This window comes from Elgaria multicarinata, chromosome 12 (assembly GCF_023053635.1).
Source record: "Elgaria multicarinata webbii isolate HBS135686 ecotype San Diego chromosome 12, rElgMul1.1.pri, whole genome shotgun sequence".
Classification (NCBI taxonomy): Eukaryota; Metazoa; Chordata; class Lepidosauria; order Squamata; family Anguidae; genus Elgaria; species Elgaria multicarinata.
The window spans coordinates 6,227,016-6,254,922 of NC_086182.1; the positions used below are offsets into that span (position 1 = coordinate 6,227,016).

General features: G+C 46.5%; 1 protein-coding gene across 1 annotated transcript in view; it reads left to right on the forward strand.

Moving 5' to 3' along the window:
• FER1L5 (fer-1 like family member 5) overlaps positions 1-27,907 on the forward strand; it is a 114,032-nt gene that overhangs the window by 46,337 nt on the left and 39,788 nt on the right. The window contains exons 24-33 of the mRNA XM_063139466.1: positions 676-778; positions 887-1,050; positions 2,155-2,328; positions 7,601-7,661; positions 11,206-11,381; positions 13,020-13,181; positions 14,657-14,755; positions 17,728-17,889; positions 18,410-18,575; positions 22,532-22,557. Coding sequence (XP_062995536.1) covers positions 676-778; positions 887-1,050; positions 2,155-2,328; positions 7,601-7,661; positions 11,206-11,381; positions 13,020-13,181; positions 14,657-14,755; positions 17,728-17,889; positions 18,410-18,575; positions 22,532-22,557 — 1,293 coding nt within the window. The remainder of the gene's footprint in view (positions 1-675; positions 779-886; positions 1,051-2,154; positions 2,329-7,600; positions 7,662-11,205; positions 11,382-13,019; positions 13,182-14,656; positions 14,756-17,727; positions 17,890-18,409; positions 18,576-22,531; positions 22,558-27,907) is intronic.

A 27,907-nucleotide genomic window follows, 5' to 3' on the forward strand; every position in this document is an offset into this window, starting at 1 on the left:
CCCCTAAATCTAGGGAATCTGATACATGCCCCATGCCTGGGCTCCCTCTGTGCTACAATCACCCCTAAGTTTAACACCAATATTTCTCCCTGAGCCTGGAGGCAGAACCACTCTGAAATATGAGTGGTGGTTCAAAACTTTTCCCACACTCCAATTACTAGGGCTGTTCATGCCCCACGCCCCCGATTTGCTTCAGAGGCCAATTCGACTAGGGCCCAGGCTGACCTGCTTCAGATCCAGATCCAAAACGAGATCCAGACACCCAAAGCGGGTCAGCCATTGTGGGTTTCCAGGCACCCACTGAGCAGCTGCCCCCCCCTCCCCAGTGGACTCCTTCCTCCCTCCCAGTTCACCCCCCCCCAAAGGCCACTGAGAAAGAAATGGCCCTTTACAGCTGCCCGTCCTCAGTGAGAACCACCATTCTAAACAAGGCTGGGGGCTCCATTGCTTCATCACCCCGAGGCAGCCCGAAGCACTTCAGACCATCTCAGGCTGATCTAGTCCCAATCCAGATTCAGACTGAAGCAGGCTAAATGGCCTACTTCAGTTCAGAAGCAATGCACAGCCCTACCAGTTACCACCTTTTGCAACGCCCTTGCAAACTTCCAGGAAATTACACTTTTGTGACACCTTCATTGCACACCCATTTTGCCCCATGCTTTCTCTCGGTTCTAGAGCGGTGACCCTACCCCGCCAAAGGAAGAGATTGTGTGTCCCCCTGGTTGGACCTTTGTAGAAGACTGGAAAGTGGAGGTGAACCGGGCGGTGGACGATGCTGGCAAGTCTCCATTTCTATTCCGTTAGACCCTGGAGTGGTCTCAGAAAGAAACGACTTCTTTTCCTAGGTCTTCTCACGGGGCCTCACGAGAGCACATTTCCTCCCTAGGTTGGGAGTATGGGGTTGCTATTGCACCTGCCCAATTCCCCCGTTCCTGGAATGCAGCTGAGAAAACGTACCACACTCACCGACGTCGGCGCTGGCTGAGGAAACGCTCCCGGAACCTGGCCAGGGAGAACCGAGAACGCCAAATGGCCACTTTCCTTCGGCTGGTAATTAGCACTGACACCTTGGGCTTGTGACGGGGAGGAGGGCTCGTTCTCACTGACAGGAAACTATAAGAGAGGTAAAAGCCAGCAATAAATGAAGAGCACGCTTTGAGGCCAGGGCTGTACAGAGTCCAGTGGGCAAGGACTGGCCGTCAGGACCACCTGACAGAACGCTTAGACAGGCTGGTACTGCAGCCTAGATGGCGACATTGAGGCACAGAATTCCGATTCGCCAGGCTTTCCTTGGGGACGGAGAGCTGGTGATGCGCAAAGTAATGCACCTTGTCAAGAAGGGCCACACGCCCCAGCTCCTTACAGGAGTTGGCGTAAGTCAGTATAAACTGTGCCGGTCAGCGCTAGCAGAATATCTGGTTGCCCCAGGGGGTGCTGGTGGCTCCAACATCAGTGAGGCAGTGAATCTGCTCCGGGTTTCAATCGAAACCTTAAAATGCTGAACCCTATCCCCCAACATGGGTTTGGGACCTTGGAGAGCTCCTTTAGAGTTCCAACAGGTTCTGACTGAAACCCAGAGTGGATTTACCCCTTCACTGACATTGGATTCACTAGCCTCCACTGCACTTACCCATGGGTCTCTGCTATTCGTAGACCTCTGGAAAGTTCACTATCAGAGTTTCATTGAACAGTCTTAATCCCAAACTTTTCCCAATCTGGTGCCCTCCAGATACGTTAGCCTACAATTCCCATCATCTCCAGCCAGCATTGCCATTGGTTGCACTGGTGGGGACATGGAAAGCCATCCTATAGCATGGCGAGCCAGTGTGGTGTAGTGGCTAAAGTGTTGGACTGGGAGTCGGGAGATCCGGGTTCTAGTCCCCACTCGGCCATGGAAACCCACTGCGTGACTTTAGGCCAGTCACAGACTCTCAGCCCAACCCACCTCACAGGATAGTTGTTGTGAGGATAAAATGGAAAAGAGGTGGAGGATTATGTATGCTGCCTTGAGTTGCTTGGAGGAAAAATGGTGGGATATTACTATTATTATTATTATTATTATTATTATTATTATTATTATTATTATTATTATGGCTTAACCCCTGTCTCTTCCCTGCGTCTTTCGCACCTGGTCCCCTGGTCCATTTCCTGCAGCACACAGACATGAAGACGAAAGAAGAAGCGTGGGAATACGCTCCCCTCTACGGCTGGAGATTCCACCTGCAACGGCGGTCCAACGACGTGTTCCGCCGGCGATGCTGGCGCAGGAAGCTCATCCCCGTGGCTTCCAGCCGCGTGGCGGCCATTTTCCTCTTAGAGGGCTCGCTGGTAAGAAAAGCCAGGTGCCACAGGCGCCCTCCGCTGTGGCATAAATGCCAACAAATAGAGGATGCGAAGTTAGCCTGTTGCCTCCTAGGCTGAACTTGATGTAGCAGCCGGTCAGATTTTAAGCTTCATCCCATGTACCTGCTTCTCTCGGATGATCCCCTAGCACTAAGCTTTTGCGGTTGTGGTTGTTTTTGCTACCGGGCGACAGCGATCCTTTGTTTACCAGGAAGTGAGTTTAAGGGGGGGAAATGTAAAAAAATCATTAAAAAATCAATGGATGACCCAATTCATTTCAAAGCTCTCCCTAATATCTATTACTGTGTCAGTTTTGGTGTCTTTATCTTTAAAGCTTACGCAGATGTAAGCATTTCTTTAAAATCCTGCTCCTGTGCCCCAGCGGCGGCTCAGAAGATACGCTCAAAATGTAGGGGCTAAATACAGTGAATCTTTTTGCTTTATTGCACAATTAAGGCAGGATGCATGGAAGTACTGCACAATCAAAGCAGATTATAAGGTGGAAAACGTTGGAGTCCTTTCCATGCAATTCGCGGTGATTGCACAGTATAACGCTGGTGTGATAAAGCTCGTAGAAAGGGTTTAATTTTGTAGTTCAGTGGGCTGTAGTTTACTGCAGAGATTCCTCAACCTATTTTGGGTCACTGGGCACAACTTGGACTTTTGAGAGAGTGTGTGTGTTTTTATTTTGTTTGTTTTTTAAATTATTACATTTATACCCCACCTTTTTTCCTCTTGCTAGAAACCCAAAGCAGATTACGTGGCCCTCCTCCTCTCCGCATGGGGCAGGTTATGGGTGACTGGCCGAAAGTCATCCAAAGAGCTTCCTGGCTGAGTGGGGAATAGAACCCGTTTCTCCCATGTCCCAGTCCAACCCATTTCACCGCATACTCTCACACACAAAAAGGCTGCCTTGGTGGGGATGGCCCATTCATGAAACAGCTGCCATGGTGGGCATGGCCAGTACACGAAACACATCTCTTCTCAACCCTCCCAGAGTGCAGGACACGGAATAACGGGCTCAAGTTACAGGAAGCCAGATTCCAGCTGGACATCAGGAAAAACTTCCTGACTGTTAGAGCAGTACGACAATGGAATCAGTTACCTAGGGAGGTTGTGGGCTCTCCCACACTAGAGGCCTTCAAGAGGCAGCTGGACAACCATCTGTCAGGGATGCTTTAGGGTGGATTCCTGCATTGAGCAGGGGGTTGGACTCGATGGCCTTGTAGGCCCCTTCCAACTCTGCTATTCTATGATTCTATGATTCATTTCCTAGAAGGACAACTGGTAGAACTACAAGAAAAGTAACAGAAGTCCAAGGCAGAGATAGGAGCTGAGCTCTAAAACATAAAAGCACTGTTTCAAACCCAAGTAAAGATGGTGCTGGCGGTCAGCCCTTCACTTTGCAGCATGGCAGTGACCCATGGCAGAAAATGTTCTTTAAAGAAATAAAATAAGAGTCAACCCACCCATCCCATGTTAGAGACCCCATGCTCAGTGACCGAGCACACAATCTCCATGCTCAGTGACCGAGCACACAATCTCCATGCAAAAGGTCCGAGTTTCACTCTCTAAAAACTCCAGCTAAAGTATCTCAAGTAATAGACCCAAGAAACAACCTTGGCTGAGACCATAAGAGCTGCTACCCGGCAAGATAGACAACTCTGAGCAAAACAACCTTGGTGTAATACATTTATTTATTTATTTATTTATTTATTTATTTATTTATTGCTTTTATATCCCCCCTTATTTCCTCCAAGGAACCCAAGGTGGCATACATAATCCCCTTCCTCTTCATTTTATCCTCACAACAACAACCCTGTGAGGTAGGTTGGGCTGAGAGTCTGTGCCTGGCCCAAAGTCACCCAGTGAACTTCCATGGCTGAGTGGGGACTCGAACCCAGATCTCCTGACTCCTAGTCCAACAATCTAGCCACCACCCCAGGCCACAGTTAGCTACATATTCGAGGTGGAGCCTGGGATCTTGTTCTTGCAGCCACGTGCAGTGGGTTGCACACCTGGAGGCCCGTCTGGATTGCCCCCCTGGTACCCAGTGGCCATAGCTTCAGTGACGGAGCACCTGCTTTGGATGCAGGAAATTCCAGTTTTGGTTCCTAGCATCTCCAGTTCACAGGATCTAGAATTGGAGGGCTGGAAAATCCCTCCCTCTGCCAAAGACCCTGAAGAGGCAGTTTCGTATGTTCCTGAACCTCAATGGGGTTGTGACCCCCTTGCCTCAGAACTTCCAATCCCCACCTCTGTCCGTGTGTCTTGCTTGTGGCAGGGATGTCCCTGAGCACAGTCAGAGCAGTAGGCATCTTCTAAGCACACTGAAAATCTGCAGAATCTGGGATGAGGCACAAAATTGGGCCGGCTGAGAATCTCAGCTTGTTTCTTAGAGAGCAACTTCCTAGCCCTCATGGGTCCAAAGACCATTATATCTTGATCTGTGGGTAATGCATGGTGATAATTTGTATGGGTAGCAGGTTTACACGTTTTCTTGGTAGAGAGTTTGTGGTGTTTTTATTTACTTATTAGTAGGGGTGTGCTCCACTCCGTTACGGACCCCCTGGTCTGAAGCGGTGCGGGCCGATCCAGACCTCCGAAGCCCGGTTCTGGAGCGGATCGCGGGAGGTCCAGGTCGGCTCGAAGTGGTTTGGAATGGTCCAAAGCGATTCAGACCGTTCCAAAGCTTTGGAGCCAGGTAAGTGGGGAGGGGAGCATACCTGGCTCCCTCATCCACCACCACCGTGGTCTGTGCGGTGACGGCGGCAGAGCCAGGTAAGTGGAGACTGGGGGCTTACTGGGGTCTGTCGCGGTCTGGGCTGCAGTTGAAGCCAACACCCGGACCACGACGGACGACGGAGCCAGGTAAGTGGGACGGGGAGGGGGGCTTACCTGGCTGCACCGTCCACCACTGCGGTAGACAGCAGAGCAGGTAAGAGGGGGAGGAGCATTATTCAGCCCCCATTTTGTCCCCCCTTCCCCACTTACCTGCCTCCGCCGTCCACCACAGAGGCAAGTAAGTGGGGAAGGGGGTGCAAAATGGGAGCCGAATATCGATCCAGACCTCCAGGTCTCGCTCCGGATCCAGCTCCGGAGTGGATCGGAGAGGTTCGGATCGACCCCAACTGGTTTGGGCCTGTTCCGGAAGGTCCGGATCGGGTTCTGAAGTGGTTCAGTTAGGGGGTGCACAGCTCTACTTATTAGGCTTGGAATCCACACTGCCCGAGTATGATATGCACGGCTTATAGCAGTCTCCTTTTCAGGGTGTAGAAGTAGAGAGCCAAGGGAAAAAGAAAAAAATAGAGTCGGGGAAGAAAGAGGAAAAGAAAGAAGAGAAAGAGCCGGAGAAACCCATCCCTCAAAGTCTTCTGAAGATGAATACACCCCTCCTCTTTTGCGTCTTCAAGGGTGAGTAGTCTGTCCATACACATTCTCTGTGTGTGTGTGTGTGTCTGTGGGCGCTACAGTGTGTGGTTGGTGCACCCAACAAATGATTAGGGTTGTTGTGGGTTTTTCCCCCTTTCTTCCCCCTTGGTCCTCCAGCCAGCCTCATTTATTTTATTTATTTATTACATTGATATACCGCCCTATAGACGAAGCTCTCTGGGTGGTTAACAACAGTTAAAAACAGTGAACATTAAAAACAAAGATACAAATTTAAAAGCATAAAAAGCATAAAAACAACAATATCCATTTAAATTCTGGGGTCAGTTAAAAGCTCAGCATATGTTGTTAACTGCCTGGGAGAAGAGAAAAATCTTGACCTGGCGCCGAAGAGGTAACAATGTTGGCGCCAGGCGAGCCTCATCGGGGAGATCATTCCACAGTCGGGGGGCCACCACTGAAAAGGCCCTCTCCCTTGTTGCCATCCTCTGAGCTTCCTTCGGAATAGATACTCGGAGGCACTCATCTGGCATCCTAGGAGACTGGGTGGCCCTCAAGTCCTCCATCTCTGCACCGGTCGCAATCCCGATTGAGGTCAGAGACTTCTTTCTTTTTGTATGAGAAGAAGGCCAGGATTCCCCCACCTCTCCCCCCACCCCCGCATTTTCCCAGCCCGATGGAATGCGCACAAATGCCCCTTTAAAATGTTATTTTTCTATATCCACCCTTTCGGACTTGTGCAACTTCACAACTCCGACTGCCAGATATATACAGGCTTGCCTTGTCTAGACCATTGTATGTTTCAGCTGTCAAGCATACAAGGTAACAGGCAAGGCTGGACTGTATAGAGTCTAGTTTGACTGCTTTGACAGTTGACAGGTGGGAAAACGGAGTGTAGATCACCTCCTTAGGAGGGTTATCCCCAAGGTTCAAGGGGGTGGCCAAACATTTGGGGGGGGAGGCTGCTAAGAATCCCCACTTACCCAAGTCCCCAACAACTATTTTTCATGGTTCCCAACGTACCACTCTGTTTTACTTCCAAATGCTGCAACTGCTTCTAGTTTGTCAGCTGCCGAAGTAAAAGCTGTTACTACTACTGGGACCGAAAAATGGATTTTTCTATGGAAATGCATTGGTGCCAACTCAGAGAGGGGTGCCCTAGAAGAAGAGGGTCCCCAAGGGGCTGGGCAACCCTTTAAATCCTGGGGTTACCTTGGTAAGTGGGTGAACTTGAGCACTTTGACAAGTGGAGGATCAACCACTTACCGGGGTGATCCCCAAGTTTTCAAGTGTTGACCCAGCCATTGGGGGTGCCCCCTTTCTAATCTATCGCACCTCCAAGTCAGCAGCACCTCTTTTTCCATATAAAAGTGCACACCACCCCCTTTTTCGCTCCCCTTTTCCCTTAGCTGCAGCTACATTTGACAGCTGCCAAGAGAGGTGTCGAAGACTGGCAGGGCTGAGCAAAGAGGGAAGGGGAAATCGGGATGGCATGTAGATCTCCTTGAAAAAGACTCCCTCTTTGTCAAGTTATTAGCTCTAAAGGTGTCGTTTTTATAAGCAGTAGAATTTTGAAGCTTATAATGGTGGGTTTTGTTTTATTTTTTGCAACTCACCTTAAGCAGAAGGGCTGCTTTGGGATAGAGAGAGATTGAGATTGAGATTGAGAGAGAGAGAGAGAGAGAGAGAGAGAGAGAGAGAGAGAGAGAATAAACCCAGGGGGTTCCCAGAGCATCCCAGTGCTTCCGTGTTCTTTCTCAGTGCCCTTTCTAACTGAGAGTTTGGATGGTGCATTGTGGGGAAACGACTTTAACAAGTCACATTCACGTAAACACTCCTTGTTCTTTCAGCTCCTGTCTATTTCCAGTTGCGCTGCTACATCTACCAGGCGAAGGATCTTGTAGGAGCTGTGGCCAAGGGCAATGCAGGTAGGGGAATATGCTACACGAACAGACCCACGCCCCACCTCCTCTGCCCTCTGTAGCCCATTCTTCCCTCTTTCCATACAAGAGCCCTGTCACGACCTGCTCACCTTGAGACTCCTTTTTACCTTTTCCTTAAAGGTTCCCCACCATGACCACAGTCGGAATACGGTTGCCCACTCTGTGGATTATCTTTCCTTTCTGTGACCACCTCTGGGCATCACCTTTGACTCTCCCACTGGTTCTGTGATTCTCTGACCTTGGTCCCACAGCAACCAGCTTGGCACTTGGTGCATCTTCTATTCACCTTCTACTTTGCTGCTGCCACCATATAATTTATTTATTTATTTATTACATCTATATACCGCCCCACAGCCGAAGCTCTCTGGATGGTTTGCAACAGTTAAAAACAGTAAACATTAAAAAAAAAGTATACAAAATTTAAAAAAAACATCAGAAACATATAGTCAACAATATAAAAACAACATTATCCGTTTAAAAACAATAGTTCTGGGGTCCGTTAAAAACAAACGTGACATTGTTAAATGCTATTAAATGCCTAGGAGAAGAGAAAAGTCTTGACCTGGCGCCTGAAAGATAACAATGTTGGCACCAGGCAAGCCTCATCGGGGAGATCATTCCATAATTGGGGGGCCACCACTGAGAAGGCCCTCTCCCTTGTTGCCATCCTCTGAGCTTCCCTCGGAGTAGGCACTCGGAGGAGGACCTTAGATGTTGAGCACAGTGTACGGGAAGGTTCATGTCGGGAGAGGCGTTCCATCAGGTATTGCGGTCCCAAGCCATGTCCCTTACCTCAGTACCTTACCTCAGGTACTTAAAGAATCCATCCTAGGGTGAAACAAAATAACGTTTTTTAACAAGAAGTTTATCAAGCTTTTGATTTTATTTCTTTCCATACTTAGTTGTTACAATAAAGTTGTCTTGTATCCTTGCCTACTCTACTCTCTAAATTCCTGATCTCACTCCTTCTACTCCCTCTTAATCCCAAACCAATAAAACGCAGACCCTACACTGATCCCGGTTGGACTACTGCAACCTTCTTCTCTCTGGCCTTCCTTCTTCTCACATCAGTCCATTGGTTTCTGTCCACCACTCTGCCGCTAAGATCATCTTCCTGGCTCGCCGCTCTGACCATGTTACTCCACTTCTGAAATCTCTTCATTGGCTTCCAATTCACTTCAGAATCCAATATAAACTTCTCCTGTCGACCTTCAAAGCTTTTCATGGTCTAGCTCCTTCCTATCTCTCCTCTCTCATCTCACACTATTGCCCCGCTCGTGCTCTTCGCTCCTCTGATGCCATGTATCTCGCCTGCCCTAGGGTCTCTACTTCCCTTGCTCGGCTTCGTCCATTTTCCTCTGCTGCCCCTTACGCCTGGAACGCTCTTCCGGAACATCTGAGATCCACAAGTTCAATCGCAGCTTTTAAAGCTCAGCTAAAAACTTTTCTTTTTCCTAAAGCTTTTAAAACTTGATGCTGCCTAGACTTTATACTGTTAGTTTTACCCTACCCAGTGCCTGTTTACCCTACCCAGTGCTTGTTTGCATTCTCTTCCCCTCCTTATTGCTTTACTATGATTTTATTAGATTGTAAGCCTATGCGGCAAGGTCTTGCGATTTTCTGTTTTACTCTGTACAGCACCATGTACATTGATGGTGCTATATAAATCATCATCATCATCATCATCATCATCATCATCATCATCATCTATCCTATTCACCAGACTAACCCCAACTCTCTCCTCAACTACTAACTACCAACTTACTTCAACTGTCATTCCCCCTCACACATTCAAATCCCACAGCCAATCAGTACTCACTCCCACATTTCATTCACTCACACCTCCCAACAGAATTAACTACTCACCAGCCTTATCATTTGAAGTCTAAACAGCATTTACACAACAGAACGATAGCATTAAAACAGTGCAACATCACAAGCCCCTTTACCCAGTAGCACTCAAGTGCACACTCATTCTTCTTTGGAGTTGGGAGAGGCACTATTACCATTTAGGTATAATAATAATAATAATAATAATAATAATAATAATAATAATAATGATAATAATGATAATTCTTACCCGCCTCTCCATTTTGATCGAGGCGGGGAACAGCAGTAAGTATAAAATACTGATTAAAAACATGGTATACATTGTTAAAAACGTCCTAAAAGCATACTAAAAGCAGTATTCCCCCACATTGCAGTCTAGAGTATGTATGTATACTGGTTCTACATAAGCAGGGCCATAAAAATGGTGATGTGAGAGACCTGTGAACTAGGAGCTTCTTTTCTTTTCCTCAAAAGCAGGCCCGAATTGGATCAGGGCAGCAGCGCTGGGTGGACAGTTAACCCTTCTCTCACCCCCATGTAGATATCCTGATCTGACTCCCCTCCCCCGATGCTGCAATTAGTCCCACTTAGGGAAAAAAACACCGCTACCCGTGTCGTAACTGCTCTTTTCCTTCTCTTGTGGGGCTAACTGCAGCTTTTGGTGAGGTTGGGAGGCAATTTGGATGAAGAAAATGAGATTGAGGCAAAGATGAAGCCTCCCCAGGCCCAGCACCACTGGCCTGGTCCAGTTTGGGGGGGTGAGGGCACGGCTGCTAAGAATCCTTTGCTGGAGGTGCCTAGCTCTCCTCATAGAACTAGAGTTCCCAAGGTTCCCTGGAGATTGAGGGAATGGCTACTAGTGCAAACACAACAAGAGCCCTGCTGGATCAGACCCAAGGCCTGCCAAGTCTTGCATTCTGTTCATGCAGTGGCCAACCAGCTACCTGTGGGAAACCTGCAAGTAGGACGAGTGTAATAGCACCCCCCTTCCCATGTTCCACAGCAGCTGGTGTACATATACATACCACCTCTGACATTGAAGGTAGCATATAGCCATCATGATTAGTAGCCAATGATGGCCTTCTCCACGCTGGTTGACATCACTACATCTTGTGGTACTGAATTCCATAGTTTAACTATACTCTGTGTAAAGAAATACTTCCTTTTTTAAAAAAAAAAAATCAGTTTCATTGGGTGACTCTGGACTCTAGAATAAGAGAGGGAAAAGCGTTTCCCCCTCTCTCCTTCCTAAACACCATGCCGGTCTGGCCCAGGACATTTTGCTGTCTGAGGCAAAGAACAAGATGGCGCCCCTTCCATTCCACCTACAAAAGCCGAATTGAGCTGGCAGATTAATCCGTCTGCAGCACTGATGGTGGGGCAGCAGGCTATGTTGGGGGCACAGCCTGCATGGCACACAGGCCTCTCCTCCAACACCTGGCTGCTGCCTCCCAACATCTGCCACCTGAGGTGACTCCTTCACTCTGCCTAATAGTAGGGCCGGCCCTGCACCATGCATAATTTTGTACACCTCTCTCATGTCCCCCTCCCCCTTACTCACCTTTTTCCTCAAGAAAATCCCCAAACATGGCAACCCTTTACTCCCAGGGGTCTTCGAGTCTGTGTTGTAGGTGTGTGGGTGACATTTGAGCCCATGGTGGTAACTTGCCCAACTCTCCACATTTTGCCACTTGGCTAGATCCCGTGGCCCAGGTGTGCTTCCTTCATATGAGCCAATCCACTCAGACCATCACTGGCACACTGCACCCCTGCTGGGACCAGACCCTCCTCTTTGAAAACGTCTTGATCTATGGAAACCCTCAGGCAACCGAGCAAGATCCACCAATCGTGGCAGTGGAGATCTTTGACTATGATGTAAGTGTCCGTATAAGGAGGGAAGGACGAATCCGTCTGTTCTGGTTTTCCTCCGTATCTCATTTTCCCAATCTTTAGTTCGGTCCACCCCAGACTTTGGGAATTTTCTTTTTTAAGTTCACATTTATTGTTTTATTCTGTATGCTTTTAATTATATGCCGCCCTGAGATCTTAATGATATAGGGCGGGATACAAATGTTTTAAAGAAATAAATAATAAAAAAATTCATAAGCATTTTTGTGCATGAAATATACAATGCAAACAATTTTGAGATTTTAAAACATTTTTAATTTTATTACCCCTAATATACACATTTTTGTATACATTTTCTGATTAGAGAAGTCAATCAAGTTCTGAGTTTTGGTTCACATTGGGCTTTTAAAGTGCGAAATTGGGTAAGTTGGGATTTAAATGCAAACTGAACAAATTTCTCCCCCATCCCTACATATGAGATTTCATGCACATTATGTGAAGACATACTTTCTTTAGACCTTCCTTAACCTTTATTTATTTATTGGACTGGTATCCCACCTTTTCACCCCAAAAATGATAGTCATGGCAGCTAACAATATCAGATGATCAACATTAAGGTGACCATATAGAAAGGAGAACAGGGCTCCTGTATCTTTAATAGTTGCATTCAAAAGGGAATATCAGCAGGTGTCATTTGTATGCATGCAGCACCTGGTGAAATTCCCTCTATATTTATTTATTTATTTATTACATTTTTATACCACCCAATAGCCAAAGCTCTCTGGGCGGTTCACAAAAATTAAAACCATAATAAAACAACCAACAAGTTAAAAATACAAAATACAGTATAAAAAGCACAACCAGGATAAAACCACACAGCAGAATTGATGTAAGATTAAAATCCAGAGTTAGAACAGTAAAATTTAAATTTAAGTTAAAATTAAGTGTTAAAATACTGAGAGAATAAAAAGGTACATCACAACAGCTAAAGCTGCAGGAGCCCTGCCCTCTTTTATATCTGGTCACGCTAGACAGGGCTCCTGCAGCTTTAACTGATGTGATGAAGAGGGCATTTCACCAGGTGCTACATGCATACAAATGCCACTGGCTGAAATTCCCTTTTCAGTACAACTGTTAAAGATACAGGTGCCCTGTCCTCCTTTCCATATGGTCACCGTATTCAACATTGGCCATGCTGGCTGGGGATGGTGGAAAGTTGTACTCCAACACACATTTTCATTCATTTTCATTTATTTATTGGATTTTTATACTGCCCAATAGCCAAAGTTCTCTGGGCGGTTTACAAAAATTAAAATTACAACAATATTTAACAATATACTAATCAATAATATCACAGTAATATACTAAATACAAGTGTACAGCAAAACAAACCAGATAAGTTTTTTTTTTTTTAAAAAAAAGCTTGGTTAGAACATCACTTCTCCCCCTGAAGCAGCACCTCCCAACCTTCAGCTCCAGCCTTGCTTTTAAAGCCTCCAGGTGTGGGGGTGGAGGGGAGCAGGTGGAATAACTCACCCTTGAAGCACTCCAGGTGGAGGAAGGCTGACATCCTCTTGCCCACAGGCCTCTACAGGTCCACTGTATTTTGACCGCTGCGTTCCTTCATCTGGGCGATGTAGTCCTCCCGTTATCCCTTCCTTTTAGGGCCACTCTGATTATTTCATGGGAAGGTGCTTGTGTACACCAAGCGTGTACCTGGACCTAGATGCACGAAGACTGCCCCGTCTCCGCAAGTATCTGATCACCAGAGAACAGAAGGATGCTGGTCAACTCTTGGCTGCTTTTGAACTTCTATTGGACAAGAAGGTGAATGAATGAATGAATGAATGAATGAATGCCAGGCTTTGTTCCAGGTTTGTGAAGGCCCCAGGTGAACCGGGCCATCTCAGCTTCACACACCAAAGGAGTGCTGAGTTCACACTCTACAGCTGAGCTGGTTTAACAAACTTCCCTTCTTACCAAGGAATCCTGGTTATTGTAGTTCTGTGCAGGGCGGATGGTCCTAGAAATCTCTGCTAAGGAATTTTAGGATGTTTTTAGAATGTTTTTAGGATGTTTTAACAATGTATATTATGTTCTTAATTCAGTTTTATGTATTTTATATTTACTGTTGTTCCTGCCTCGATCAAAATGGAGAGGCGTAAGAAATTATTATTATTATTATTATTATTATTATTATTATTATTATTATTATTATTGTGAAGGGAGCCTGCCACCCACCCAGAAATAACAGTCACACCACATAAAGATCAAAGTACTTTATTAATTACAACTCAAGCTCTGATGGAATTCACATGTCCCAGGGCTGGGACACACTAGGGTGACCATATAAAAAGGAGGACAGGGCTCCTGTAAATTTAACAGTAATATAGGAAAGGGAATTGCAGGAGGTGTCAATTGAAGTGGGTGAAATTCCCTCTTCATCACCACAGTGAAAGCTGCAGGAGCTATACTAGAGTGACCAGATTTAAAAGAGGGCAGGGCTCCTGCAGCTTTAACTGTTGTGATGAAGAGGGAATTTCACCAGGTTCCCCATATATACAAACGACACCTGCTGAAAGTCCCTTTTCTACATTACTGTTAGATCCAGGAGCCCTGTCCTCCTTTCCATAGGGCCACCCTAGGACACACATAAGGGGAAAAGACACAGCACAGAAACATTTAAGGCAGGAAGGACAACACAACACCCCCATAGTCATACGCTCTCCCCCTCCCCCCTGCTGAAGAAGCAGCCACACTTTCCCCAAGACATCCAGCCCCACACTAACGTTCCACGGGCTCCACCTCTGCGGGCTAAAAGCCTGGCAGACAAAAGAAGAAGAAGACAACGATTTCCCTCTCAGCCTAAGGCACCAGAATCTGAACTGCCACAAGGCACCAGGCGCCTGGCGCTGCCGAGACCTTTTATCGGCTTGGCTGCATGTACAGCATGACATCATCCCCCAGGTGCAGAGCTGAACGGTTTGAGATAATCAGTGTCCAAGGTCCTTGGCTGAACGGTCGGTCGTAAGTCTGCCCAGAGACCCCCTCAGGCCCATCACTATTATTATTATTATTATTATTATTATTATTATTATTATTATTATTTCTGTTTGGCCCTATCTCTTTTACCTTTGACCCCCACCTGCCGCTGGAATTGCAGCTCCCAAGAGCTTCTCCCCAGAACTCCTCCGCCCTTCTTTTAAAAGTGAGGGTCCCTCTCCAGACAAAACTCTCTCATCAACAGCTGGAGAAAAGGGGGGGCTCTCATTTCAGCAGAACTCTCCACCTACTCCCTACAGGATGGATCGTTGGGAAAACATCCCCCTCCTGCCTGGATTAATGGGGTTTACACGATCCCTAAGGGAATCCGTCCCATCTTGAAGCTGATGGCCGTCGAGGTGAGCGCGAACGCTGATAAACGTTGGTTTAAAACAAAACAGGGCAACAAAGAGCTGCCGAAAGATCTTCCCAAACTGGCCGAATGGGCATTAAAATGTCAGATGCAAGTGACCTGGGTGGTTTTAAAAGGAGTTAGCCAGATTCAGCGAGGAGGAGGCTGTCAACGGCTGCCAGTCATTAAGGCTGTGCACCGCCTACTCACACACATACACACCTCGCCTCAGAGGCTGTTTCAGCCCCAGTCCTACTTGGGGTGCTTCGGGGCTGGGCCACCTTGCTTCGAAACCAAGTCCAAAGTGAGCTTTGCCCACCCCGGAGTGGGTCAGCCCTTGTGGTAGGCATGGTCGGGTTCCTGCCGAGGGCCCACACCCCAGCAGGGGCCCCTGGACAAGAGCCCCCAGGACTTGCTCCTCCTTTTCACCATTGCAGTCTCCTGGTTCACCTGCCTCTCGCTCTGCTTGTGTGAAGGAAAGAGGCCAAAAACTAAAGCTGGACAACCATCTGTCAGGGATGCTTTAGGGCGGATTCCTGCATGGAGCAGGGGGTTGGACTCGATGGCCTTGTAGGCCCCTTCCAACTCTGCGATTCTATGATTCTAAAGGAAACCCCAAGTAGCAAGAGAGAAAAAAGCCAAGAGCAAGCAGTAAAGCAGCAGTTTCTGCAGCTGAAGCTCTCCACACGGCCTGAGTTCGATCCCAGCGGGAGCTGGTGTCAGGCAGCCGGCTCGGGTTGACTCAGCCTTCCATCCTCTCGAGGTCGGTAAAATTAGTACCCAGTTAGCTGGGGGGAAGGGAATAACGGCCGGGGAAGGCAACGGCAAACCACCCCGCCATAAGGCCTGCCAAGAAAACGTCAGCGAAAGCTGCCATCCCTCCAAGAGTCAGTAATGACTCAGTGCTTGCACGAGAGGTTCCCTTCCTTTCCTTTCCTTTTGCCAACGCGTTTCGGACTTATGAAGTCCTTCTTCAGGGCAATTCAAGTAAGAATTTAATTTCAATTTTCTTCAGAGCAAACTGACATATGTGTGATCATTTTGCTCTGGAGAAAATTGAAATTATAATACTTGAATTGCCCTGAAGAAGGACTCCATAAGTCTGAAATCCATTGGCAAAAACAAACGCATATTTTCTAAGAGAGATCTCTGTTTCCACCCCTTGCCCTTGGCTTTTTTTCCCTCTTGCTATTTGGGGTTTTCCAAGCATGCAAGTTGTAGCAGGGAGAAGGAGGAAGAAGAGCAGCTGGTGATGGTGGTGGTGAGAAGACAGCCTCATGGAGGGAGGGAGGGAGAATCACTTGACCAACCCTCTGCGAAACTTGGAGCTGGCACGGCCCACGGGCATCTGATTGGCAACTGTAGGAACAGAGTGGTGGACTAGGTGGCTCTGATGCATCATGGCTTTTCTTCTGCTTCCTCCCCCAGGAGCCCCCACACAAGCAAAGGCCTCTTCAGTCCACAACTCTGCATTGTAAACAGCAAGAGAGGCTTTGATAGGGAGCATCTCTGCTGCATGGAAATCTGTAACTGATGCACAGCTTTGCCAAAAACTCTGTAATTGCTCATGGGGTGCGGGGGGGCATTGAAAGTGCCCTTTGCCCAGGATGAGAAGGGGGCACAAATCTTTATAGCCACCCCTCGCCTCATCCAACTGACTGCAATACACCTCTTAGCCATCGCTAGGGTGGCGCTGTGAAGCAGCTAGGATTAGGACAGCAACTCCCTCCCCTTGTGAGTGGCCCTGATGGTGCAGAGCGCCAGCGCCAACCTCAGAGAATCATAGAATAGCAGAGTTGGAAGGGGCCTACAAGGCCATCGAGTCCAACCCCCTGCTCAATGCAGAAATCCACCCTAAAGCATCCCTGGCAGATGCTTGTCCAGCTGCCTCTTGAAGGCCTCTAGTGTGAGAGAGCCCATAACCTCCCTAGGTAACTGATTCCATTGTCGTACTGCTCTAACAGTCAGGAAGTTTTTCCTGATGTCCAGCTGGAATCTGGCTTCCTTTAACTTGAGCCCATTATTCCGTGTCCTGCACTCTGGGAGGATCGAGAAGAGATCCTGGCCCTCCTCTGTGTGACAACCTTTTAAGTATTTGAAGAGTGCTATCCTGTCTCCCCTCAATATTCTCTTCTCCAGGCACCTCAACTTGCCTCAACTTGCACCTCAAACCTCAGCGCACCTCAACTTGCAATTCACGCGCACGTTCTTCATTATGAAATGCAATTAACGGGCATGTTTTGGTTGTGGAAATAGCAGCTGTTGGGGAGCCTGAGCATTCTTGGAAAGGTGGTGGGGAGGGAGATGTTGAACTCTTTCACTCCCTGTTATGGTCCAACAAAAGTTGCCTCTCATGTCAAAGGGAATCCTCTATTGAAATGCAGCTAGAGATTTTTTTTATGGGGGAGAGAGAGAATTAAACTCATACACAGAGAGAGAGAGAGAGAGAGAGAGAGAGAGAGTCTTGACTGTTCGGGTTTGCCATAGCTGCTATTTACATAACAACAACCCCAGGCACATTCATTTTATTCATGCAGTTCAAAGTTGCCTCTAATTTGGCTCTAAGATACTTAAGAACATCAGAAGAGCCCTGCTGGATCAGTCCAAGGGCCCACCTTGTCCAGCATTCTGTTCACACGGTGGCCGACCAGCTGCTCCAGTGAGAAGCCCACAAGGAGGACATGAGTGCAACAGTGCTATCACTAGGTTGGCGCTTGGCACTGCTGTCGTATTCCCTGTTCAAGCCTGCAGGAGCCTTGCAACAAGAGGCATTTAGTACACATCAGTATGGAAAGTGAGGAAAGGTTGTGTGATTGGCCAACACAGAACTAAAGGAAGCTCTTGAGCCAATCAGCAAACATCTGCCAAATAAAAGTGTACATTTTGGACCTCCTCTCTCTCTCTCTCTCTCTCTCTCTCTCCCTCTCTCTCCATCCCCTGGACTGTTTTTTCTAAATATTCATTTCAACCTTCCCACAGATCCTGGCTTGGGGCCTCCGGGACATGAAGAACTACAACCTGCTGGTCATTAACAATCCCAGTCTCACTATAGAGTGTGGAGGGGAATCTATTCAAACACCAATCATCAAGAACTTCCAGGAGAACCCCAATTTTCCAATTAGCATCTATCTCATGAAAGTGGTGAGCAGCCCTCTTGGCCACGAGCCGACAGCAGAGACAATTTGCATGGTGCAGATCTTAAGATTGGAGCTAAAAAGAAATTCTACCCACCCAAAAGAAAATTCTTCAACATTTTAGTTTTTGCTAATCAAATATTTGTTTGTTTTGTTATTTTGTATTACAATAATAACAAAAAATTAACCCGAGTTCCCTGTTACATCTGAATGCAGAGAATTCTGATTAGTTTAAACTATGGTTAGTGAACAAGCCAGGATCATAAGCAATGGTTTGATCCCAGCTTATTTGTACAAACCATAACTGAAAAGTAACTGTATCAGCAATGTAGGAGCAGTTGTAAAGATGGAATGGTAGGGAGGCAAGGGTGGGGGGGATGTTAAGCGTTTGCTTCACAACTGAAGTAATACACAAGGCTGTCTAAAGGGGACCCTGCACGACCATGAAGTCCAGGGTCTAGCTGCACCACTGTCCCCAGCCATTTACTTCCTGGAGAGATTCACACAGCTTTCTTGATCCCCCTTAGTACCTACCAGTGGATGAAGATTACGCACCTCCCATTGAACTGAAGGTGCTAGATCACAGAGAGTTTGGATACAAGCCAGTGGTGGGCCGCGCGACCGTGAGATCCATGAAACAGTACTACTGTGACCCATGGGAAGAACGGAAGGCCCATAATCTACCAGCCAGAGGTATCTGCTGCTACCTTATTCAATCTCTGGCTCAGGATGGAGGATTTCATCCATAAAAGAGGGTTGTTAGGGCTGAACTAGATGTCTGGCTGCTGACATCACGTTTCACCTTTTTCTTACCTGCCACTTTCCCCCTACAAGCTTCACCACCTGCTTTTCCTTGTGACACAGAAAAAGTGGATCAGAAACTACCCTACCCACCCCCCTCTGTGTGTGTGTGTGTGTGTGTGTGAGAGAGAGAGAGAGAGAGAGAGAGAGACTCTCTGGTTGGGTTTACACAACATGCTAGCCCACACTCAGTGGTCAAGTGGTTATTGTTAAACCATGGGTTATCGTGTTGTCTGAATGCAGCACGTTTTCTGCAGGGTTGCTCGTTAACCGTGCAGTGTGGCTTGGTAATCACCCTAAACAACCCAACAACAAGCCATGGGTTCTCAAGGTGGCTTGTCTGAGAAAAATAAGCCACACTGCATGGTTGACAGGCCACCCTGCGGAAAATGCGCTGCGTTCAGACAATTTAACAACAACCCACACTCAACCACTGAGTGTGTGTTAAACGTGTGTTGTGTGAACCCAGCCTTTGTTTCTCAGTTGCTGCAAGGAGGACAGAATGAGGTTAGCCTGGTGTATGCCATCAGTGTTGGAAGGGACTTCAACAGTCACCAACTCCACCCTCTGCTGATGTAGGAAACCACTACTACAGCATCCCTTAAGAACATAAGACGTGCCATGAGGATCAGACCAAGGGTCCATCTAGTCCAGCACAGAGGTCAACCAGCTATCGGCCAGGGATGAACAAGCAGGACATGGTGCAACAGCACCCTCCTGCCCATGTTCCCCAGCAACTGGCGCACACAGGCTTAACCAATGTGGCTCCACAAAAAGCTTATTGATGAACTGAAAACAAAAAGGGATAGATATAGGAAGTGGAAGGAAGGCCAGCCTACAAAAGAAGAGTACAGACAAGTGGCGCAGAAGTGCCGAAATGGCGTCAGGAAGGCTAAAGCTGTGAATGAGCTGAGATTAGCGAGGGATGCTAAAAGCAATAAAAAGGCTTTCTTCAGATACGTGAGTAGTAAAAGACAGAGGAAAGAAATGGTGGTTCAGCTGCTTAATGAGGATGGCAAATTGATAACAGATGACAAAGAAAAGGCTGAAGTGCTCAATTCCTACTTTGCCTCGGTCTTCTCCCAAAAGCGGGTCTATGACCCCCCTGGAAAAAGTGAAGCACAAGTTGAGGGGGCAGGATTGCAGTTTGAGATTGATAAACAAATGGTCAAAGAACACCTAATTTCCTTGAATGAGTTCAAATCTCCAGGGCCCGATGAACTGCATCCAAGAGTAATGAAGGAGCTAGCGGAAGAACTCTCAGAACCTTTGTCTATTATCTTTGCAAAATCATGGAAGACGGGTGAGGTGCCGGATGACTGGAGGAGGGCTAACGTTGTCCCTATCTTCAAAAAGGGCAAAAAGGAGGAACCTGGGAACTACAGACCAGTCAGTCTGACATCCATCCCTGGGAAAATTCTGGAGCAGATTATAAAGAAGTCAATCTGTAAACACCTTGAAATCAATGCAGTGATTACTAGAAGCCAACATGGATTTGTCAGGAACAAATCCTGTCAGACTAATTTGATCTCATTTTTTGATAGGATAACCTCCCTTGTGGACTGTGGGAATGCTGTGGACGTCATATATCTTGACTTCAGCAAAGCTTTTGACAAAGTACCACATGACATTCTGATTAACAAACTAGCTAAAAGTGGGCTAGATGGAACAACTATTAGGTGGATCCACAGTTGGCTACAGAATCGGACTCAAAGAGTACTTATCAATGGAACCTTCTCAAACTGGGGAGAGGCAACGAGTGGGGTGCCGCAGGGCTCAGTCCTGGGCCCAGTGCTCTTCAACATTTTTATTAATGATTTGGACGAGGAGGTGCAGGGAACGCTGATCAAATTTGCAGATGACACAAAATTGGGTGGGATAGCTAATACCCTGGAAGACAGAAACAAACTTCAAAGTGATTTTGATAGGCTGGAGTGCTGGGCTGAAAACAACAGAATGAAATTTAATAGGGATAAATGCCAAGTTCTACATTTAGGGAATAGAAACCAAATGCACAGTTACAAGATGGGGGACACTTGGCTCAGCAATACTACAAACGAGAAAGATCTTGGAATTGTTGTAGATCACAAGCTGAATATGAGCCAACAGTGCGATATGGCTGCAAGAAAGGCAAATGCTATTTTGGGCTGCATTAATAGAAGTATAGCTTCCAAATCACGTGAGGTACTGGTTCCTCTCTATTTGGCCCTGGTTAGGCCTCATCTAGAGTATTGTGTCCAGTTCTGGGCTCCACAATTCAAGAAGGATGCAGACAAGCTGGAGCGTGTTCAGAGAAGGGCAACCAGGATGATCAGAGGTCTAGAAACAAAGCCCTATGAAGAGAGACTGAAAGAACTGGGCATGTTTAGCCTGGAGAAGGGAAGATTGAGGGGAGACATGATAGCACTCTTCAAATACTTAAAAGGTTGTCACACAGAGGAGGGCCAGGATCTCTTCTTGATCCTCCCAGAGTGCAGGACACGGAATAACGGGCTCAAGTTAAAGGAAGCCAGATTCCGGCTGGACATCAGGAAAAACTTCCTGACTGTTAGAGCAGTGCGACAATGGAATCAGCTACCTAGGGAGGTTGTGGGCTCTCCCACACTAGAGGCCTTCAAGAGGCAGCTGGACAACCATCTGTCAGGGATGCTTTAGGGTGGATTCCTGCATTGAGCAGGGGGTTGGACTCGATGGCCTTGTAGGCCCCTTCCAACTCTGCTATTCTATGATTCTATGATTCTATTGCCTCGAATACAGGAGATAGCACACAACCATCAGGGCTAGTAGCCATTGATAGCCTTTGCCTCCAGGAATTTATCATCCCCCTTTTAAAGCCATCCAGATTAGTGGCCATCACAACATCTTGTGGTAATGAATTCCACAATTTAACTATGTGCTGTGTGAAGAAGTCCTTCCTTTTATCTCTCCCGAATCTCCCACCCTTCAGCTTCGTGGGATGACCCCACTGGGTTCTAGTATTTTGAGAGAGGGAGAAAAATGTCTCCCTCCCCACATTCTCCATACCATGCATAATTTTGTACACCTCTTTCATGTCTCGCCTTAGCCTCCTTTTTTCTAGGCTGAACAATCTCAGTTGATGTAACCTTCCCTCGTAGGGGAGATGCTGCAGCCCCTGAATCATTTGAGTTGCCCTTTTCTGCACTTTTCCCAGCTCTATAATATCCAAAGGGCTCCATGCAGGAGAGTCCAACTCTGGAGCAACAGGGGGGGAAAGTTTGAAGATGTCTATCACATCCTCTCTTAGGGTACAATCCTATGCATGTTTAGACAGAAAAAAGTCCTACAACTCCCAGCATGCCCCCATGCTGGGAGTTGTAGGACTTTCGTCTGTCTGAACATGCATAGGACTGTGCCCTTCGTCATCTCTTCCCCAGGCTAAACATACCCAGTTCCTTCAACTTCTCCTCATAGGAGAGGTTGGTCTCCAGGCCAAGTTTCTTTGAAGAAAGGGCAGGATCCAAAGTGGCCTTTGGGGTTATTTGTGAAGCCGGGCTGAGGATGCGTCAAACACGCTGGGATGCCTGATCTTGCATGCCCAACTAAATGGCCTGGGAGCCCCTGTTGCTCTTGTAGCAGAAGCTCAGGGACGTGTGGATCTGCTTCGTGCGTTGGTGGGAGCATCGCATACGTCCTCCTCTGAGCTTTCCACGGGGCAAGCAGGAGATAATAAATTAACAAAATGTTCTCTACCTGTTAAAAACATGTGTCAGAAGCAACGTGGAGGATACCGTTCCTGCTGTTTTCTACCATCAACCCTTTTGAGGTTTGCTGTTCATTCCATTTGAGGTTTGCTATTAATTTTCTCCGTTTTTCTTTTCCCCAAACAGCCATTTCCAAGGTGAAGGTAAAAGGGGTAAGTATTGCTACAGCTTGGAGCCGTATCCCCTTTGAAAGTATTTTATTTTCCTTCCTTCCTTCCTTCCTTCCTTCCTTCCTTCCTTCTGAAAGTAGAGTGCCTATGTGTCCTATTTACAAAGGAGAGTCCTCTATATTTGAAGGCCTGTCTGAGGAAAGTTCTCTATGTGAAGTTTTCCCCAGTCCAAGTCCAGTTTAAAGAGGCAAACCATTTTTTGTAAACCGCCCAGAGAGCTTCGGCTATGGGGTGGTATACAAATTTAATAACTAAATAAATAATCCCAAGAAGGGAGAAGCAGCAGGCTGGCCTTGTAGCCTGCCCATCAGTACTTTAGCACCTGGTCACAAACTGATCTGGTCACCTGATCACAAACCTGGTCACCTGATCACAAACTTCCCTACTGTGGTGAAATGGATTGAATTACTATTTAAATCAGGGACGTTAAACCAGTTTCTGGCCAAGGTCTGAATTTCATTTTGAAGAAGCTTTCAGGCAGCTGCGTTGAGGAGAACGTTCTCTTGGTCTTTTGCCCAAGCAAGCCAGGCCTCACGTCGCGAAACATGCCTGGTTTTATTCTTCCTTGCCGCCATTTTCTTTTCTTCTTTGTTGACTTCTGACTTTGGGTTTTGCATGTTATTTCCACGTCTAGGCCACACGTTATGGCACAGGAGCCATCATATAAGATGTGCAATGGATAGATAGCAGAAAGCAAGCAGACTTCCAGGGAAGCTGGGTTTCCCTCATCAAGTGAGGAACTCCATCAGTTTCTGAGAACCCCCCAGGGTTTCCCCCAGAAGGAGGAATGACATTTGTTGGCCATTGGATTTGTAGAATTTCCTGGTTGGAATTCATTCTGCTGCTTCTTGTAGGGACTGAAGAAAGCTATCTTCAAGCCATGGCTGTGGAGGAAGCAGAAAGAAGAGAAGGTAGGTCACGATATCAGGGCTCGTGCTGCTACGTGGTTATGGGTCAGGAAGCTCCCATGCCGTGGCAATGCCCCAAGATTTGTAATCTGATTTCCTCCTAGCAGCCTTTCTTTAAAACAACAAGGAATCTTGTGGCATCTTTATGGACTAGCAAACACATTGTGGCATATATATGCTATCATTCAGTGCTGTCCTAAATTATGCCAGATGCCTGCCAACTTCAAGGTGTCACAGGGCTCTCAGTTCTTTTGGTGCAAATGCCTACCTGTTCCTTAAAAAAAAAAAAAAATAGAGAGAGGGGCTCGTCACACAACACGCTAACCAACACTTAATGGTTGGATGTGGCTTGTTATTGAACTATGGTTTGTTTGTTGAACCATGGGTTAGGGTGTTGTCTGAACCCAGGACATTTTCCACAAAGCGGCTTGTTAACCACCCTGAACAATCCAAGAATAAACCATGGGTTCTCAACGTGGTTTGTTCGAGAAAAATAAAGCACAATGCATGGTTAACAAACTACCCTACAGAAAATGTCCCAAGTTCAGACAATAGGCTAACCCACGATTCAAGAAGAACCCACGCTCAACATTGAGTGTGGGTTACTGTGTTGTGTGAACCCAGTCAGAGACTTGTGAAGTTTCTTGTGCACGAATCAACTAGATACTGGTGTGTGTGTGTGTGTGTGTGTGTGTGTGAGAGAGAGAGAGAGAGAGAGAGAGAGAGAGAGAGAGAGAGAGAGTTTTCTTTTGAAATTAAAGGTGGGTAGGAAGATACCCTGATCCTAGGACATAGTATGAAGGTAGAGTAAGCAGCCACCTTGCAATAATGTACATAAAGATGCTGATGACCAATTATTTATAAAACATCTAAAGTTGCTAGGTGCTGTATAAAACTTAGATTTTTAAAAACTTTGTAAAATATTATATTTGCAAATATAAGAGAAAAACAACATTTCCAAAAACATTTGTAAAAAGTCAACACTCATAGCATAAGTATAGACTTTAATGTAGACATGCAAGAAAACATAGGATTCCTCCTATAGTATGGACCTTTATGGGACAATCCAGATCTAAACCTTGGTAAGAAAACACTTTTGCAGCAGGCATGGGCAGATAAGGAGATGGTTACTTTGGATCAACCAGTGGGTGCTTATAATAAGTTCTTTTGATTTTCTGTACTACATGCCAAATAGGACTTGCCAGCTATGACTGAATGGTCATACTTGCAATTGCAGCATTTGTTATTATCTAGGTTTGGCCTTTTACAGCATCAGAATCTCCGTCATGATTGAAAATACTTATTGAGGCGGGTCAGGAAAAGGAATCCACGATCCACGTCTTTACATGTTATCAGTGAATAAATATGATAAACAGGATTTTAAGCAGGAATGGAATAGGGAATTGGATTGTCCCATTCTGTCTAATCAGTAGATTGCTGCTTTTGTGTCTCTCCCTGCCTCATCTATGGCTCTTAGGCTGCATCTTATTCAGAAAAAAATTTTGTTGCACGTCTTTTGGATCCCACCAGATCTCAAATAAGGGAGTGTCTAATTTGGCTGATTGCTGGCAGTGCAAAGCAGCTAATGTTTCTTTAAAACATACCTTGGCAATGTCCAGTAGTTGTTTGCTTTTGGGAGGAGATTATTGCACAGATAAATTTTGAACAGGGACAGTCTTTAATATTCATTGATGGACACACTCGTTTAAATTCCTTACCTGCTTCATGGAAAATAACCAACGGTCAGTATAAATGGATTCCCCGTGCCTTTTTGACAGCTAAAAGACTGATATTACAACACTGGAAGGATAAACACTCACCTCCTATAATGCAATGGATTAAGGACCTTACCAAACATTCAACATTTGAACAGGAGGCATATAGACTCCTCTTCAAATGGATACTTAATTTGGATACCCATCTGCTTTTGCTGAAGCCTGTGTATAATTGCAAGAAACTTGTATTTTCATATATATGCATTTCATACAGTCGTGTGAAAAAGAAAGTACACTCGCTTGGAATTGTATGATTTTACATATCAGGACATAATAACAATCATCTGTTCCTTAGCAGGTCTAAAAATTAGGTAAATACTACCTAGGATGAACAACAACACATGACATATTACACCGTGTCATGATTTATTTAACAGAAATAAAGCCAAAATGGAGAAGCCATGTGTGGAAAAGTAAGTACACCTTCTGATTCAATAGCTTGTAGAACCACCTTTAGCAACAATAACTTGAAGTAATCGTTTTCTGTATGACTTTATCAGTCTCTCACATCATTGTGGAGGAATTTTGGCCCGCTCTTCCTTACAACCTTGCTTCAGTTCATTGAGGTTTGAGGGCATTTGTTTATGCACAGCTCTCTTAAGGTCCCACCACAGCATTTCAATCGGGTTGAGGTCTGGACTTTGTCTGGGCCATTGCAACACCTTGATTCTTTTCTTTTTCAGCCATTCTGTTGTAGATTTGCTGGTGTGCTTGGGATCATTGTCCTGTTGCATGACCCAATTTTGGCCAAGCTTTAGCTGTCGGACAGATGGCCTCACATCTGACTCTAGAATGCTTTGGTATACAGAGGAGTTCATGGTCGACTCAATGACTGCAAGGTTCCCAGGTCCTGTGGCTGCAAAACAAGCCCAACTCATGTTGGAGCTAAGCAGAAGCAGGGAAGAGCAGCTGGCCCAGCTCAAGTAGGAGCTATAAAAGTAAGCCAGATTCCCAGGGAGCGAGCGAACAGGAAGAGCAAACAGGAGTTTGACAGGGGGAGTATAGGGGAAGAGGAGACCAAGGAAAGGGGAAGAAGAGAAGCCTCAAGGAAACCCAGGAGGCTGCCAATTCAAAGAGGCCATGTGCTTGCCATGTGCTCCTGAGTGCTGAGTGAGAGGTCGGTGTCTATAGTTGCTGCAGGAGCTGAAGGGGGAGTGGCCTGATTGTCAGTTGGACTCAGCAATCAGTGCCTAATTGCTGTTGATTGTTGTTGATTGTTGTTGGCATTTCAGTGACCTCATTCTGGTTCCTGACTTGGAGCTAAGCAGAAGCAGGGAAGAGCAGTTGGCCCAGCTCAAGTAGGAGCTATAAAAGTAAGCCAGATTCCCAGGGAGCGAGCTAACAGGAAGAGCAGACAGGAGTTTGACAGGGGGAGTTCGGCGGGGGAGGCCTCTTAAAAAATAAATAAAATAATAAAAAAATAATAAAAAATAAAAATAAAAAGAGGGGGGGGGGGAACATAAAGAGAAAAAAAAACCCACAAAACCACCACCAAACAAAAGCAAAAAACCCCCAAAAGATTACTTTCCCTTAAGACATACTCATATAGTTGTGTACCTTCAGAGAGGACACAACAAAGCAAAGGCAATTCCACTATAATCAAAAAGGAAAAAAACCAAAGCAGAAATCGACAATATGGATGGAAAGGAGTCCCTAGAGGTGGTGACCTGCAAAGGGTGTGCAATGTTCGTGTTTCTGCCTGAGCTCAACATGGCGTATACCTGCAACAAGTGCAAGCTGGTGGCACTTTTGGAAGAAAAAGTGAGGGGACTTGAGCAGCGAGTGTCCACCCTCCAAGGAATAAGAGAAGTCGAGGAGTTCTTAGACCGAACGGTGGAACTGCAACAGCAACAAGAAGCACATGAGATTGAAGAACAACAGCCAGCTGAAGCCGAAGTGGAGTATGCTGAGGGGAGGAAAGCCAATGAAGAGGAAACTCCTTGGAAAAGAGTGACAGTTAGGAGAGGAGGAATTAGAGGGCGTTCTGCACCGGTGGGGCCATTGGAGTTAAGCAACCACTTTCAGCTTCTGGAGAATGAGACTGAAGGACAGTTTGCAGAGGAGGAAGTACAGGAGACACCATGCAACAGTGACCAAGGGACAGAAGGTAGGTCAACCAAGAAGAAGAGAAGAGTAGTCGTTGTGGGAGACTCCCTGCTGCGTGGGATTGAAACCCAAGTATGTCGTGAAGACCCATGGACTCGCCAGGTGTGCTGTCTCCCTGGAGCACAGATTAGAGATGTGACTGAAAGGTTACCGAAGCTCATAAAGACAACGGACACATACCCCTTTCTTCTCATCCATGTGGGAACAAATGATGTCGCCAAGCAGAGCTATGAAGAAATCATTTCAGACTTTGAAGTTCTGGGAAGGAAACTGAAGAACTTTGGGGCCCAGGTAGTTTTCTCATCCATCCTCCCGGTTCTTGGAAGAGGATTAGAAAGGGAAAGAAAAATACTCCGGATGAACGACTGGCTTCGAAGGTGGTGCCATCGTGAGAGCTTTGGATTCTGGGACCACGGGCTACGCTACTTGGAACATGGACTGCTGGCAAGGGATGGGTTGCACCTCACAAGGGCTGGAAAGAATGAGTTCGGCCACAGCATGAAGAACTTCATCAGGAGGGCTTTAAACTGAATCTTACGGGGG